We start from the raw sequence: 17,478 nt of genomic DNA, 5'->3' as shown, positions 1-17,478 counted from the left end.
CAAACTGGAGCGCCGATTGAGGTCGCGACCGCCTCGTCCTTATACACTTCCAGGGTTGGTGACTGTCCTGCAGGAGGAATGGCGGAATATCCCACTCGGTGTACTACACGACCTTGTGGCCAGTTTACCACGACGAGTGGCTGCTTTTTCGCTGCCACAAGCGGACCAACCTCCTATTGATTGCAAGAAAACTGATGGTATCCGCTAACATTTGGTGTCCAATGACTTCTTCCACATAGGGTAGAATGTTCAAAAAAAGCATTGAGATTTCCAATGACTGTTCTTACTGTATTATTAGCATTTTACCAACTAGGACGACGTTGACAAACAATGAAGTCAGTGGCGACTTGTAATCACACATTCGTAATTATCTCGAAAACGGCTCGTTTGCGGACCCATGTTTACTTGCTTTTATTATCGTGTACTTTCAACTGTGTCAGTTTGCGCTATTACTTATGATACACCCTGTATATATATTAAAAGACTGCCTTGGATTTAGACTGCAAAGTTTAAATTATTTATAGGAACTTTTCTTACCAGAAAAAAAAAACAGTGTCCATGAAAATGACAAACTGACATTAAACTTCGAAATAGAACGGGAACTAAGATAAGAAAAAATGGAAACTTGTAAAACATTTGTGTACTAAGAAGCTATTCATATCCGAGGGCAAAAAAGTAAATTTTGAAAAACTTTCTGGCTTTAGTTATCAGTTGTGTGTATTTCAAAACTGACAATAATAGATCCACCTTCCTTCTATCCCGTGACGTGCTGCCAAACTTACAACCTCGTGTCTGGAACATCAGCCAAGCAAACCTCTGAAGTTCGTTCACCCACGCAGGTAAAAAAAAAACAAGTGGGGAGTTGAGTAATTTCTTGTCTGTCTTGTGCTACGATATTTTGATTATGAAATTCCCTGACATTTCCAGGTTTACCAGTCCAGAAATGAAATTGTCATCATGAATTTTGCTTTTGAACCTTGTGTTTTCGTTAATTATAATAATTATTCATAATAATTATTATGAATATTTACTTTCAGCAATTTTTCAAATCAAATTTCATTCTACACGCACAAAAACACGTGAAAATTCAGAGAATAATGTAAAATTACAATCGGCATCAAACGTGTCAGGTGCTACAATCACTTCCATCTAGCCTTCAGGCTAAGTTCGTAAACAACATAAAGCATAAATCATACAAAAATTTTCACTTTCTAGCAGATTTGCTATCCAATTCGTACTGCAATAAAAAAAAATCCAGATGTTGTGCGCTTATAAACGTAAACAAAAAAACAACAAAAAAACAGCTTTTCTATGACATTATATTCATTTTCTACAAGTCTTTGTAGAACAAAAATTGAAAGGAACCATAATTTTGTACCAGACTGAGAATCATAAGAATGAGAGGAACAACTGTCTGAACTCAATCTTTTGTGGGGGAATAGAATTCACAAGAAACGAATCGGGAAGTGGAAATGAACCACTTGTTCATTTTGCAACTACTTATATCTCTTGCAGACTTCAAAATACGCGTAAATTCCAAATGACCTGTAAAATTACCTGACAAGCCAAATTCTGTTTTACAGATGGAAATTTATTGAATAGATAAATTATCCAAGTTTTACGAAAAGAGGTTGTAATGTTTTAATAAATTTCTTGTTGTACAGAGTGTGGAGCCAAGCGTATTTCTGTTTCATGTGCTTGCAGTGACGTGTCCAAGGAGAGGTTTGTGGGGTCATAACCCCCCTTTTGGCCCAGTATTCCTAAGAATAATATTTATGGCAGAAAAAGATGGCAAAATGAGGACTGACTACCAAAAAATATACATAATCCCCTCCCCCATTTCGAAAATCCTGGGTACGCTACTGTGGGCTTGTCACCAAACAACTATTCACTCTATTTTTAACAACTTTGTTTACCTTTTTGTTACTTCCAACTTATGGTCCTGCCTGAGGCAGACACTATGCGCTTACAGTAGGTTTGGCTACATGAGGTGTATTCGATACTCATTTGTTCCTCCCTCGAGTAGCGCTCGGCTCCTAGACGGACGAAAGCAAGCGATGTCGACCGAATAGAACCGAACCCATCGCTGATTCGTTGCTTCATATCCGCTAGTTAAAAAACTGAGCATAACTCGCAAAGAAGCGAGTACAGTCTCAGACATTGATTGAGTGATTGATTTTCTTTATTTTCTTCGCTTTTTGTGCCACTTTTAGCTAATTTGCAAAGGGGATGAGAGATGACATGATGAAATTGATGAATCGACACTAACAAACATCCATGCCCAGGCCGGGATTCGAACCCGGTACCTCTGGTTTTGTAGCATGATGTGCTAACCACTCCGCCACGGACGGCGGCTCTCAGATATTGAGCTGTAGCAATCGACCGCATGAAGATCCCCGACTGTACAAGAGGCTGCTGAGCAGAACTGTCAATGGTCATCTTATAAAATAAACGATCCAGTTCGAATAGTCCTTGCGCCGAACTCTCTGGCGGAGTGGTTATCACAGCGAGCTACAACACCAGGGGTCCCGGGTTCGAATCCCGCCTGTGTATGGGTGTTCTTTGCGAGTGTCTCTTCATCAATTTCATCACATCAACACGCATCCTGATCGTCGCGATTAGCCAAGTGGCAGAAACCTGTGGCGCAACAGCCCGTTACGTACCGACTGTCGGCCTCACTCCCACCTGCCGAGGTGGGAGATCGTCCAGCCAGTTGTGGGGTGACGTGTGGTCAGCACTACGAACCCCCAGTTCGTTGCTGTAGGTTTTCGTGACTGGGTTACGCTACTCATTCGTAGCTCACGATGGCCACCGGTTCCATGCACAGGCCGAAGTTGTTGCGCTTCCCCCAGAAGACTCGAACCTGAGAGAGTCCTGTAGCCGGAGCCCAAAGCATTTGGTTAAATAAACCAAATGAATAAATCAAATAGTCCTTGAATCCAACACAGCCAACACAACAGAGGAAAGTAGAAAAGAAAGTACTCTCTGTACTAGCGGGAAACTTCAAAGGAAAATAGGGAAAATCGAGTCGAGTCTGACAATCTATGCAGCAAGCAGTCTACTCATTATGCAATTCATCTTTTCCAAAACACCCCATGCAAATACGAATCAATCGCCGAACACTAATTGCATCTTTCTCTAGAGATAACACAAGCGCCTCTCAGACACGATATCTTATCCTGAAGAACTTTCCGAGTGTGAACTAACTAACCCTCCTCGTTTGAAGCAACCAAATAAGCCCTTATCGTAGGAACACAGATCCTGTTTCGTTCTCCTTGTCACTTGACCTCAAGTCCGTTTTTCCTATTCTCCTATCATCCATCACATTTGATCACATTCATCTTACGTCAAAAGATGTATATAGAGCGTCCACTATTGTTAAAGGTTCTGGAACTTTAAATAAATTCAATTTCCGATCGGGAGAGAAAATCAGCAAGCGTAAATGGGTTCTGGAACGTAAATAACCTTTTTATCTGTAAAGTATTTCAATTCTGTCCAGGAACGTTTTTTCCGGCTCAATTTAAATACGGTCAAGGAATCTTTATTCAATGAAACAATACGCAACTTGGACCGAATTTAAATTGTCCGAGAAAAATGTTCCGGTCCTGCAGCGGAACCCAATGGAACTCATTAGAATTTATGGGCTCCTGTGCCTTTAACAATCCTGCTATATAGTACAATGCATTAGCTCAAATATAGTTGTAGTCGGCAATCCTTCATTTGTTGCTATCCCGCCGCTCTGGCTTCCTTGAAGCAGGACAAACAAAAGTCATCATAATGATCTTAATAATACGAATTTAAAAAATAAAGAAAATAAAATTAGTTTTAAAGTTGTATTTATATTTTGCATTTCTTGTGCAAAACCAATCTCTCTAGGTTAATCGCGACGACAAGGATTAAACATTCGAACCTACGCACAATGGTTTGTAGCGCATAAGAATAAATCCGTTTCAGAATACTTTAGTGTGATCCAGGCCCATACACAGGATTTTTTTTAGGGAGGTGCCAGATACGAAAATATGGAACAAGGAGAAGATCTGAAATGATGTTGGATTGACTACGTTATTTTACGTCGTTGTTCTACAACCTTTGGCTATTCGCGACGATGAGAGTGAGTAATATGATGAATTGATGAAGGGAAACTTACAAAGACATCCACGTCCATGTCGACATTTGAACACGGAACCGCTGAAGTCGCAGCGCGCTGTGCTAACCACTACGCCACGGTGCTCGGTGAAATATTGTTTGGAGTATTAGATGTGACCGCCAATGACCGGTAGTGTTGCAGCTAGAGATAAACGTACGATTGTAGAGTTGTAATATTATGGTCCAAAGTAAAGGGAAAAAATCAACTGACAGATAGAACCCAGCACCCCTCCCGACCTGACACTCAGCAACACAGTCACTCACAGACCAAGGTTGTCACACGGCGTACAGCTTGGTGCTTATAGTTTACATCCCGTTCTCAGAGATACACACAGTACCTAGATACTGGCTGCTATCTACTTCATAGAATTTCTACGTTTAATACACTTGTAAATCTTCTGATATAGGGCAGTGTAATTAAAAGCTTATCACGTCACATGTTTATACCAGTGATACAATTCGTCATCGTATACCTGAAAGCTCATGGAATGATCCAAATCTGAAACTCCTTAGGTACAGCATGCTCCCAATCACCTATTGTACGTCATCTCCTGGGGCATGTCCCGGCTCGGCGTTTAAGGGTTAAACGTTCAGGGAAAAATTCATCCGCAAGTCACCTCAGGTCCTTCTGTGGATATTTTCCTTCAAGTTATCCAATATCATTTTGAAACTGACGAATAATCTGATATGGCGGATAATTCCGACATACTGATAATCGGGTATGGATGTCGAGTAAAGAAAATATCCCACGCTCAAAATTTATGGAATATAGATAAATAAAATCCGTAAAAAATATGGAGAAATAATTGTCCCTGACAAGATGAGAGATGCCGGAGAGAGTTCGACTCCAGAACAGGGTTTGTTCAGGGTCCAGGAATTTAAAATAGATTCAATTCCGGTTTAGGAGAGAAAATCAGCAAGCGTAAATGGGTTCTGGACCGTAAGGAACCCTTTCTTCCGCATCAATTTAAATACGGTCCAGGAACACTTTTTCCGGATCAATTTAAATACGGTCCTTGAACCTTTTTTCAATTAAACAATACACAACCTGGACCGAATTTAAATTGTGCGAGGAACCCAATAGAACCCAGAACAGCGTCCCTTCGCAACAGTCCACAAAACAGCCACAAACACTACCAATCTTATCTTCCAAATTACAAAGCAATGTTACAACCTGGCTTTCGACCTTGTGTTCCTTGCGAACATGGAAAGCAGTCCAAAAATTATCACGTTCCATTAAACTTCCCCGACGACTTTGTACGCGGAAAACCTGGACGATTTGGAAGAACAGAAGAATGGAACAGCAACACGGGAACTCGCTTGTTTCCTCCGCCGCAATCTGGTCGATGCTTCTGACTACTTCTAACCTTGGGACACTAATTACGTGAAACGCGAACTTCACGGTGGAATAATTGTGCACTCTCTTTCCTTAACTATAGTCTGGCTTCCTTCCTTTGCACAAGAAAGGGTATAAAAAGTGATATTTGTTAAAATAAAACCAAGTCGATGACAAAAAAAAAAGTTCGAAATTGCCATGCTTGAAAGAAGTACCGATGTTGCTACAATACCCAGTCGGCTTAAAAAAAAGTTGTTTGTGCTTTCCAATCACTGTTTGCTCTTATTCCATTGCGATGCATCAAAAGAAGGTACGTGCGGTGTAAACTGGGTTGTCAGAGTGCAGAATGCAACTTTAGATAAGCCATATTTTAACCTACTATAATGTGAAATTGCAATTTATTGAAATTCCAAAAGCTCCTTGATACCAGTTGGGTTTGTTTGGAACACATTTTCGTGCGTGAAGATTAATGAGGCGAACAAAAATAAAAAACTGACGACTTTGTGGAGAATTGGACAGCAACAATATACTCGTATGTGGAGACACATAAAAAGAAGAATGTCACAGCACAAAATGTTAGGCCCGTTTGAATTAGCAGAAAAGTATTAAATATATAAAAAGATAATGCTGCCTGGGTCTTTAGTGTAATCCTTGTAACCAAGGGTACTCAGGTTCGACGTGCCGTGACCGGATTAAGGCTGAGGGAGGCTGAGCGAAATCCGAGGGAGGTTCCCAAAGTAACAACAATTCACGAATTATAGGAGGGAATAGCGATTTTATGCACCAACATTCATACTTAACCACACGATCGCTCTGTAAATTGATATTTAACATTAACCCTATAACGCTAACGCCTCTTAAATTTTACGACGATTGTTTATTTTCCTTGTATCTACAAAACCATTCGTGATTTTCAAAACTGAACATTTTCCCTTATTCGTACATAGTATTGAGAGTCTAAAAATATAATTTCGTTAGTTTCTCATTTCCCTTCATATTTCTATTTACAATTGTTCTTACCTAACAGTCTCGGAAATGCAAATTTTAGGGTTCGAAATATCGCATCAGAAAGTTTTTTAAAACTATTTTGCAAAATAATATTTGTCTTCGCAATAATAAAAGTGAAAAAAAATGCTCTCTAATATACGAAATGTAAAACATTTCTATAATTGTGAATTAGAACTGAAATTTACATTAGAATTAACAAAATTACGTCCTACTGTAATTTGTTTTTATAAATTTTTACTTTCCTCTTATCGGCACTCGGACCTTGCCAACCATGATTAATTGATTGACTGATTTTGTTTGTTTAACGTTATTTTTGTTTGGCACCTGGACTCACAGCACTAACAAAACACCACAGAGAGCACGAGTAAAATATACGTAAAATTTACAACGCCATCCACCAAAGCGCGGAACAAGTGCGACCCATCGGGACGGTTGCTCGCCATAGGCCCTTTCTAAGCAGGTTAGGAAGTTACACGGAAAGGGGGGGGGGGCGTGTAGGAAAACATGCTTTATTCAAAACCACAAGTTCTGACAACTGAGCTCGTAAAATTACTACAAATAGTGGTCTAGGATTAAGCAATCACTTCTGATACGAACACACAAAATTGTTGGATACCCCCTCGAGAATTACGTCGAATTTTTTTTTAATCGACAGATTTCAATGTTTTATGTAAAAGTGGTCCCAGCGTTAGGAAAGCACAAATAACTAAGATACTTGACACCAAAGAATGGCACACGCAGGGGCGTCACCTGATAATGTTCGCATGAGCACGTATGTCTTAAATTACGTACATATTATATGAATACACCCACCCACACATATAATTATTCGAAATAATACTTTGTTTGATGTACGTGCAGGCGCGGAGCGTCCATGTAAGCCGGGCTTACACTTTATTAATTCTAGTAAAATGTATGTAATTATATGGCAAAGTTCGTAAAAACTTCAAAGTTCAACTGGGCCCGATACCAGTCTTCGAGATCCTGTTTGTTAGATTGCAACACTTCAGCACCAGGGGGCACATGGGAACTCCCGCCTTCTGCTTGCAGAAAGTTGTAAGCCGTCTGAATGTTGCCTTACAAATTTCTGACCGCGAAGGAGCAGTGCCTACCGTATCTGGATGCAGAAGAGCAAGGAATATAGGGAGAAGAGCGGGCCAAACCCTAGGTTTGTAAACCCACGACCACAGGCTTACAGCAGCGTTGCAAACCTCATGTTTAGAAAAAGTGTTGTTCATGGACGTCCACCAGGGAGGATTAAGCAAAGTATTTTTTTCAGGGGTTGGGGTAAACTAGGTATATTTCCCTTCTCAAAATATACTAATTCAATTTGATGTTAACATTTTTCCGCAACGCCCTTACAATAATTAATAATTTGATGTGACTGAAATGAAATTGAATATGTGAAAATGGTTGACATTCATTTTTCAGGAAGTGTATCCTTGCCTGCGAGATTTAGCACAATTATGCTTGGGTTGGCTTCACTGAATACGCCCCAGCGAGACACAGGTCCTGCAAGAGGAGGGGCTCCAGCGTTGTCGGGTATGAATGGTTGCCGGCAAAGGAAATTTGAGCCGGTGGTGCTTCAAGGAGGTTTTTTTTCCAGGGACAGGGAATTCTGAAGCAAAAATCTAACAGGAAGGCGAAAAAGGAGAAACATAAAAATGAGCGGGATACGAGAAAACTAGATACACATTGATGTGCTAAATTCTTGTTTCTGTTTTTAGCTTGTAGGAGAGCATAAACATCAGAAATATTAAGATCTCTGTTTTCCGTTTATGTATGAACTCAGCTGGTAATATAAATAAATAAATGTTAATGAAAGCTGAAGATTGAACCAATTTTACAAATCTCATGTCAAATGTGAACCAAATATTATTAATTACGTAGTCCGTGATTCAAACTCTCTTCGAACAGCGTTCGAAAAGCCTGTTTATGATCTTTTAGGTGCTAGATTTGCTTTTACATTATCCTAAGAAAGCACTTACATGTCCTTTGATAGAAATTTCTGAATACGTTCCTACAATTAGTGAGCATTCTTTTATAATTAATATTGTATTTTTTTTTACTAATAGGGAATTTTACGGCAAGAGAGGGAATTTATTTATATCCGAAAGGGATATTCCCCTCACAGTCCGAAAGATCACTGCTTTGAGCAGTGACCAATTTTGGATCTGGTTTCTTTTGGTTTCCCCGTTCTTGTTGTCGAGGTAATGCTTTTGCGAATTCCATCTATTGAAAGTGGACCGTCGGCCCTGTACTGTGGTGTGATAGTGAAGTGCATTATGGAATAAAATGAGTGTGATTGTGCGGTGGGGTGGAGAACTTATTGAAGACGCCGTTATCCAGCAAGAATTTTGCTGCCAAGAAACTTGTGGATGTAGGTAGGCCCACCCCTTCCTTCTCTAGCAGGCATAGTAACAGAAACGAAAAATAAAGTGCGCTGATTTTGTGATTCAGGGTACGAAGCTGATACTTGGTTATGCGGTTGTAAAAAGTATTCAGCACTTTTCTATCTCCTTCCGTTTTCATTCCTTTATTATTATTATTCATTTTATCTAACTTTGCATATTTTTTATCGTTACGTTACTCATTGTGATAGGAATAAGACTGACTTAATTATCAGTTGAAATGTAGGAGATACACAGCCTAGCAAAGAAAACACCAATACCAGGGTTTTATCCTGAATTTTTAATTTGGTGAAAAATTCCAGGGAAGTGTTCTGCAAAAATGGGGGGGGGGGTCGATGTGTGTGGATAAATCACTAACCATGTCAGCCCAAAAATAAGGACAACGGAAAATAACCTTCATCATGATAGGCTTACACTGTTGGAAAGGTCACGCTCCGCCACTGTGTACGTGGATATCCACACAATTCATTCTGACACGACTTCTTTCACGTCTGATAACTTTTCTAGATAGTTGGTAACACTGAGTCCCACAGTGTTTCACAGAGGGAGTTGAACACAATTGCTGTGCGCGTTGCATAGAACTGACAGCTAAGGGGCTGTTGGCCACTATACCCCGAAGATGTTCACTTCGCTGTGCGAACACTGATGCAAGCGGAATATTTCTTACATTCGGCTCTAGAGTGCAGCATATACAAGGCATGTCTAGGGGTACTCGAAAAGGTCCGTGCTACATAGTTGCAAACTTTAGTGACGATTTGCTAAACCTGACGGATTTTAAGCAAATGAAAGCTCATGTCTCGTGTGTGTTATTGAGGCACTTATTCGGGCAAATCAGCAAAGAGTCTTGTTCACAATAGATACATTTTTAAAAATATATAAATATAGCTAAAAGAGAATTGTTAAAGTTAATCTTTTTTCATCGCACAGTAATCTTAGTTAATCAATTCAACCCGAATGCATTGGATGGGCGAAGGACACATCCTGGGCGTCTGTTACCATTTGCACATATACAAGCGACTCGAATCTAAAAGACTGCCTCTGGAACGATTCGTTTCGTGTAATGTATAAGATCAAGGATGGTACACATGTTAATGACGACGATGAATAGATGTAACTATACGCTTTAAATCAGTGGTTCCCAAAGTGTGGGACACCGCGAAATGTTCCAATATTTTCACTGAATTGTTAGTCAACGATATGAATGTTTCAAATATGTGCTTATTTAGTACTTTTTACGTAAAAAATGTTTCTGAATTTGAAATATGTGTATTTTTTAAACTAAAGGCAAGCAACCTTACAAGTAACTAAGCGTTGCAAGTGTTAGAAGGGTGCCGTGAAGCAAAGAAGTTTGAGAACCCCTTCTTTAAATGGTCAAAAATCAATCTCTCTGAACCATGGCAAAATGATGCTAGGAGGAAAAATACGAAACATTGCTTGAGCAATGTCACATTGACAGATACTTCAATCATAAGAGGAGTAAATCTGCATTCAGTACAAACACATTATTGTGAACACACGTATGTGAACCGCACGCGACGCCACTGGGCACACGTAAGTATTTTTGTTAGTAAAAACTGTTCGTATGTATACTAAAATAGCGAAAGAACACGCCGCAAAATAACTATCAGTACCAAACATAACAACGTAAAATTATAGCCGATGTTGTGGAAAGTAGTTTTGGGTGCTATATTCACTTGCACGAGGCCTTCGGGCTGTTCTGCTTCACAGTAAAGTAACATGCTAACGCTAGGGTAACAGACGTACTTTACTTCACAATAACACATTTACGATAGCTAAAATCAACTGAAAACGTTCATAAACAACAAAATCTTCATAAACCATGCAAGATAGTTCACTTTCTCTGGGGGGTACAGAGGGTCAAGGGTACCGGATATTGTAATAGCCAATGGCAATCGCCGTACCCAGGGGTCCCGGAAATCTTTTAGATGCGACGCCCTTCACATAGCAAATTATCCTGCGACGCACCTGGAATCAATATTTTCTTGAAACACCAAATTTCTATCAGGCGGTGTTTTCACATTACATTTACTAGATTGAATTGTATTTATTTTAAAATATAAAATAAGAATAAAATTACAGAATGGTATGAGGTAGGCACTGGTACGAGATGTGACTCTTTCTGCTTACAACATTGAATATCTTTTACAACGGCAATGTTTTCCATGTGAATGTCTGGCGCTTGAGGCTAACCGCTTTCCTAGGACGTTCATCGCGCTCAGCAATGCCAAAAGCATTCGTGTAATGGTTTATATAAAGTTTGACGTACTTTGTACCGCGTGAGCAATTATCGTGACAATAAATTAACTTCTAAACTTACGTCACTTTGGTTAAACGCACGGATGAGGATGAATGAACACGCGAAATGAATGGTGGTCAACATTGTGTTAAATCCATTATCACGGTTCGAACCTGGGGGAACTTCTGGCGTGACGGTACTCGGCTGTAAGCTCTAAATTTATTCAACTGTTTCATTTTCAATACAAAGGAAAATCTCATTTTGTTTCTTTTAGTGAAAGGGACCACGTTTCATGCAAAATTACTGTCTACACTTTTTTGGTATTTTTCTTACATTGCTTCACTTATCTGACTATTCCGGCCAATCGCTACAATAATACGAGTTTTATACGTAAATCAGCCCAACTTCAAACTTTAAAAAAATATAAAAAACCGTTCATTTAAGCATTTAAAAGTAAATAAATGCAATTGAAGGACTTTTCTAGACTAGTGGTCCTCGACAACTGCGCCGCGGCTCATTGTTGTGTTTATCAACAAGCCACACTTTAGATCCAATCAATTTATTCCCGTTTATGATAATTTATTAATGTCCACTTCCAAGGCTACATATTACTTAATGTGTGTATCTACTTACTAATTACAGAAATTAAATAATGAAATTATAAAATAACTAAAATTAAATAATGAAAATATACTTGTTCTTTAATCGAGGTTTATTTCCGCCAAACTTATTGGAAGGCAAGGATTATATTGGGATCATACTACTTAGAATGACAGTGGCAAAGTAGATTGATGCAAGATTTATTACTACTTATAACGTAACATTCATAAAATATCACCAGGAACTACTTTTCGTCAACTGGATCTAACAACCTTTTTTAAAAAAATTTAATAAATATTCAATTCATTATCCCTTTGACATTAATTTCAGTGCCAGGGCAGTTTTTGTACAAATTTTGCCAACCATAACTACACATAAACTAAATAATGAATACGTTTATCATTTTTCTTTTACCATCATTTTATCTATTCATGTAATAAAAAATATATTAATAACTTTGAATATTTTAATTAATTTAATATAGTAATTATATTCATTTAAACATTATTATTATTTTGACACACTTGGTTTGAACCCCCCTCCCCCCGACCGAAACATGTTTCTAGATATGTGCATAGGCGTGCGCACGGGGGGGCAAAGGGGGCAAATACCCAATCCCCCCTAATCATGGACGTCCTCAATTTATTTTCACTGAGGGACAAGCAAGGTATGTTTCCAAGGGGCATATTACCCCAATAATAGTGTTGCCCTCTGAAAAAACACCTCCTGAATTTGAAATTATCGCATTCCTGCATCACCATTATAATAATTAATGTAAATTAAGTATTTTCAAGCCAATGAAATTTCAAAGCAATTACGGGGGAAGGGAATGCAGTGGCGCAACCACAGGGGGCAGAGGGCATTGGCCCTCATCCTTGGACGGAAATCAATTTTAGGAGGGGCAAACATGGAAGTAAAGGAAAGCAAGAATAGCAGAATCTAAGAGTACCAGGACAGAAGGATACTCAAGATGCAAATTTGTTTTCACGTCTTTCTTGCATTATTTCTTTCAGACGGCTAAGAGCACCTGCAGGGGAGGGGGGGGGGGCTGAATTGCAATTGCAACCTCGATTTAAAATTTTATACAAATAAAAATACTTTTTAGTAAAATTTTCTTGCTCGCTTCGCTCGCATTCTCTGCTTTTCTTGCAGTCTTGTCAAGTTCAGAGCCGCCGGCACCCGTGGCGGAGTGGTTAGAACATCGCGCTACGACGCAGGGGTCCCAGGTTCGAATCCCGGCCTGAGCATGGATGTTTGTGAGTGTTCATTCATAAATTTCATCACATCATCACTCATCCCCATCTTCGTAAATTAGCCAAAAGTGGCACAAAAAGCCAAGTAAATAAAGCAAATCAATCAATCAAGTAAAGAGCCGTAGCTAGGGTTCGGCGGGAGTTGGTCATTGAAAAAATTGTAAAAGAGAATGCCATGGGACTTCATGAAAATTTGTGGGCCATATTAAATCAATATTGTTTTCATTTTGCAAAAATTTGGATCTGAAAATTTTCTTGCTCGCAATTTCTTTTCTGTAATACATTGGAAATTACCAGGGAGAAAAGTACTGCTGCTAATATGGGGCGGATGAATTGAGTGTGTGTGTATGTATGTATGTGTGTGTGTGGGGGGGGGGGGTATGTACCATCAATGCAATAAAACTTAAACAGTGAGACAAAATTCGGTTTTTCTTTTCCGACTGAACTTTCATCAAGGCTTTTGCCCCTCCTAATCAGAGGGTCTGCGCACGCCTATGGATATGTGCTTGATAAAAGCAGATTTAAACTGGTTGGTAACCAGAGAAAACTTGTTTGAAACTGAATTGACGTTGATCTGGAACATAATTGATTTTTAATTATGGGCACGTCAGCACATAGGCAATTTGTGCCCCTCACACAATAAGAGTACAAGGCCCGTAACTAAAAACAAAACTGACGACAGGACGCTAACAATAAAATAAATGTCCTTCAAAAACCTTCTCACTCAGTTTCTAAAACTTAGGACTCCTTATCAACAACTAAAACTATACTGTCTCGGAGGATAAAATTCTCATACCTAGATTAAAAGCTGTGGCTGTAAAGCAGGCCCGTAGCTAGAATTGATCTCCAGGGGGGCTCACGGGTTATCAGGGGGGCTTTGTAAACCAAGTCCATTTTTCAAAAGTTTAACAGTGTTAAATTAAGGTAAATTATGTATGAGTGTGTGTAGGGTGTCATCGTTACATAAACTTTAGAAATATACAAAAACTACATTTTTCTCTATCTTTTAAAACATCGCTTGAACTCTTGAAATGTTAATTGACTGCTACTGAAATCACCCCCTTACTACACACTTCATACTACTTATGATGATACAGATATTTATATCACATAAGGAAAAAAATGCACAATATTCAATCATAGTACCTACAGTACATTCCACCCCCGCCGAAGCAATGAAACTCCCTTTCGTTCCCAAAACTTGGGATCAATTGACCTTTGACAGGTGCAGAGGAAATTTGCATGATGACATCAACAAAGTCACAGATTTTTGTATTAACGGGAGGTCGCAACAGGGGCAGCGAAGGTACAGATAAAGAATGTAATAGCTGCTGTTCATGTTATGTGAATTTATCCTTCACCAAAGTTGTGAGCAAAATAACATGTGCTGTCTGTCGAGACCCGTTACACCCCGATCTGATCGAGTTATGATAAACAAAATTCGAACCGGCTGTCTTCTGCTACATGCATGATTGAGCTTCAGTTTCCAAACCTGTCATCGAATTCAGACAGACAGTTTTTATTTCTTGCTCAGGAGCATAAATGTATCGTCATACACGATTAGATGATTTATAAGGAAGTTAAAACGAACGTGCTTCACTTCGAATGCATTCCAACAATGAATGCAGAAACCGGTACCATTTTATCGTACTTTGTCTTATTTGGTTTTCTTGCAATACCATTCAAGAAGCGAAGTTCGACAGTTAACTTGAATGAGGCATTGTGCGCGGCCATTATACGACATTGACAGTGCACAATCAATCTAGACTTTGAAAGAAAACATTTAATCATACAAGTTTTTGTTCACGTTAACGTTTTCATTCAACAAAAACTAAAATAAAAGTGTACGTACTTACCAAGGTATGTTGGTATCCCAGTTCATGATCCGGCACTTCTTTCTGCGACATGGTGTTCGATTGTAATACCACACAGACTTATCACAACATACACAAATATTTTAAAAACTTGACACTGTCACGAAAGAAGTAACTGGTAGCGCGTGCAAAGGCAAACGCAATGCACAACACAACCAACAATTCACGAAGGTTTCCGCTTGCACGGCACGCTAACTTCTGCCTTCACCTAGCATATCCCGCCACCTGTTTGGCACGTGACGTCAGCACCGAGTTAGTCATGTGCAACTCTCGTCCGCTAACAAGGAGAACACACAGAATACACAAGAAAAGTGAAAAAGCACCATATATATTCCAACCTCATTCGCACTTCCACGATAGTTTTTTTTATCTTCGAGTATGCACAGAATGCAATAGTGTGAATTGCGATATGTATGAATTTAGACCTTGTGTTGACTCGAGAAAAGTTATCACTCTGACCCGAAATGAGATCCGAACAAAACAAGGAGAAAAGAACTGGCCGGCATCAGCTGTGAAGTAAAAAACCCTGCAAGGTCACCCAGGGGATTTAAAATACCAGGGTAAATAAACTTGTCTTCCTTTTTGTTTACCTGCGTCTTTTTTTTTATTTCCCTTGAAAATTATTCAACAAACCAAACAATTTTATAGTATGCTATCCCTTTGTTTCGAGGTTGGTCGAAAATTCGAATGTCAAATTTTAGTGTCTTTTGAAATCATTCATGGGGTGCACTTTCAGGCACGTAGCCAGGGGGAAGGGTAAGGGTAAGGGAGCTGAAACCCCCCCGAAATCCTACAAATATTAACTTAAATGTTATTTTTATTGTTAATAACAGAAATAAAGTTATAACCACAGTGAAAACTACATTACATCCAAAAATGTTTAGTGTATAATAGAAGTACCAGGTTATATTTTATATACTACCATTTAATCCAAAGAATAAATGGATCCACAGCTTACAAAACTTGTACTTTTCTTTGTGAGAGGTCACAGAATATAAACTTTATGAGTAAAAATTTACCACTAAGTGTTAAAGCCTTTTTTTGAACGATTGTGTAAAAGTTAATAACAAAATACAATAACTATGATTTTTAGTACACTAACTGTACAAATATTAGAGAAATAATAGACAACACTTGTGTTAGATATTCACCGATACCGTGCATCGAGTAGCACAGTCTCTCCATGTAATAACAACAATAAGTTTGGATTGAAATTGGTATATTTTTAATAACTTATAATAGTTATTATTGTAAAATAACAATAATTATTATTGTCATTCTTATTTGTACTAATCAAGTTTTATGTATGGTCTGATCCCCCTCTACAAATATTTCTGGCGACGCACGTGCTGATAAGGGATGAGTGCCGCTCCCCCCCCCCCCTTCCCGAAATAGAATTCTGGCTACGGGCCTGTCCACTTTGTAAAACTCAACATGGATTTCCTCAATCATACCACGCGAATATTTGGCCGGCAAGGACGTATTTAGGGAGGTCCGGACCGCCCGAAAGACTTCCCAAGTACTAAAATTAAGTAATGAAAAGATTAGCATTTGTTGCATAATCGATGGTTATTAGTTTGCTCTGAACTTTTTAGAAGGCAAGGATTATATTGGGGTCGTACAACTTCGAATGACATTACAAAGAAGATTTATGTACACTACTACTCAAAATAATGTTCATAAAATATTAATCAGAAACTTACTTTTCTCCAACTACATGTAACATCATTTTTGTTATTCGATAAATATTCAATTATTCATCTATTTGACATTAATTTCATTGCCAGGGCACTTGCTTTTATGTAAATTATTCCGATCTTAACTACTGGTAAGCTACGTAATGAATATGCGCTGTTATATCTCTATTCTTATACAGTCTTTTTACCTACTCGTGTAATAATAATATAATATTAATTTATGTATTGTAATTAGTATTAATTTGATTTAATATAATTATTTTAATTTAAACTTTATTATTATTATTCCTGAGACACTTGGTTCGGACTCCCCCAGAAACATATTTCTAGATACATGCCTGTTGGCTGGGATGGTATCTATAACGTAGGCCATGAACACTTCCACTATATGTATAGTTCTCATTGACATCTCCTCTCTTCATAGTGGCGTATTAACCAACTTACGTCTTGAAAGGCGGATGTCCCATGTTTTGGCTATCGAGGGCTTGGTTCATTCATAGTTTTGGGAAGTTTCAGACCGAAGTGACAAACTACAAGCTACACGTGTCACTTGGAAACGAATCTTCAAAAATAAATGTAACGTTTCGTATCGAAGTGACACGGCAAGCTGCAGGTGTCGCTCGGACTGGACAGTTTTCTCTATATCGGTCTGGTGGTCGTGCATGACTGGAGAGGACCGTGCAGTGGTGCAACCACAGGAGGGGCAGGAGGGGCAATGCCCCTCCCCCAACCTTGGATGGAAATGAGTTCTATGGGGCAAGGGGGACAAACAATGACGGCGAAGTGTATCTGTGTACCTGCAGGGGGCAATTATCACCCACAACTTCAAATTTTATGCAAATAAAAATACATTTCGTAAAATTTTCTTGTTCGCTTCGCATGCAATTCCTCCATTT

General features: G+C 38.9%; 1 protein-coding gene across 1 annotated transcript in view; it reads right to left on the bottom strand.

The window, feature by feature from the left end:
* Positions 1-15,081, bottom strand: part of ClC-a (chloride channel protein 2) — a 222,308-nt gene extending 207,227 nt beyond the window's left edge. The window contains exon 1 of the mRNA XM_083135172.1: positions 14,868-15,081. Coding sequence (XP_082991298.1) covers positions 14,868-14,918 — 51 coding nt within the window. The 5' untranslated portion in view covers positions 14,919-15,081. The remainder of the gene's footprint in view (positions 1-14,867) is intronic.
* Between the last annotated feature and the right edge of the window lie 2,397 nt (positions 15,082-17,478).

This window comes from Lepisma saccharinum, chromosome 14, assembly GCF_977018435.1.
Source record: "Lepisma saccharinum chromosome 14, izLepSacc3.1, whole genome shotgun sequence".
NCBI classification, from domain to species: domain Eukaryota; kingdom Metazoa; phylum Arthropoda; class Insecta; order Zygentoma; family Lepismatidae; genus Lepisma; species Lepisma saccharinum.
The sequence above is the reverse complement of the archived record's forward strand: the minus strand, read 5'-3'. Positions and strand labels throughout refer to the sequence as shown.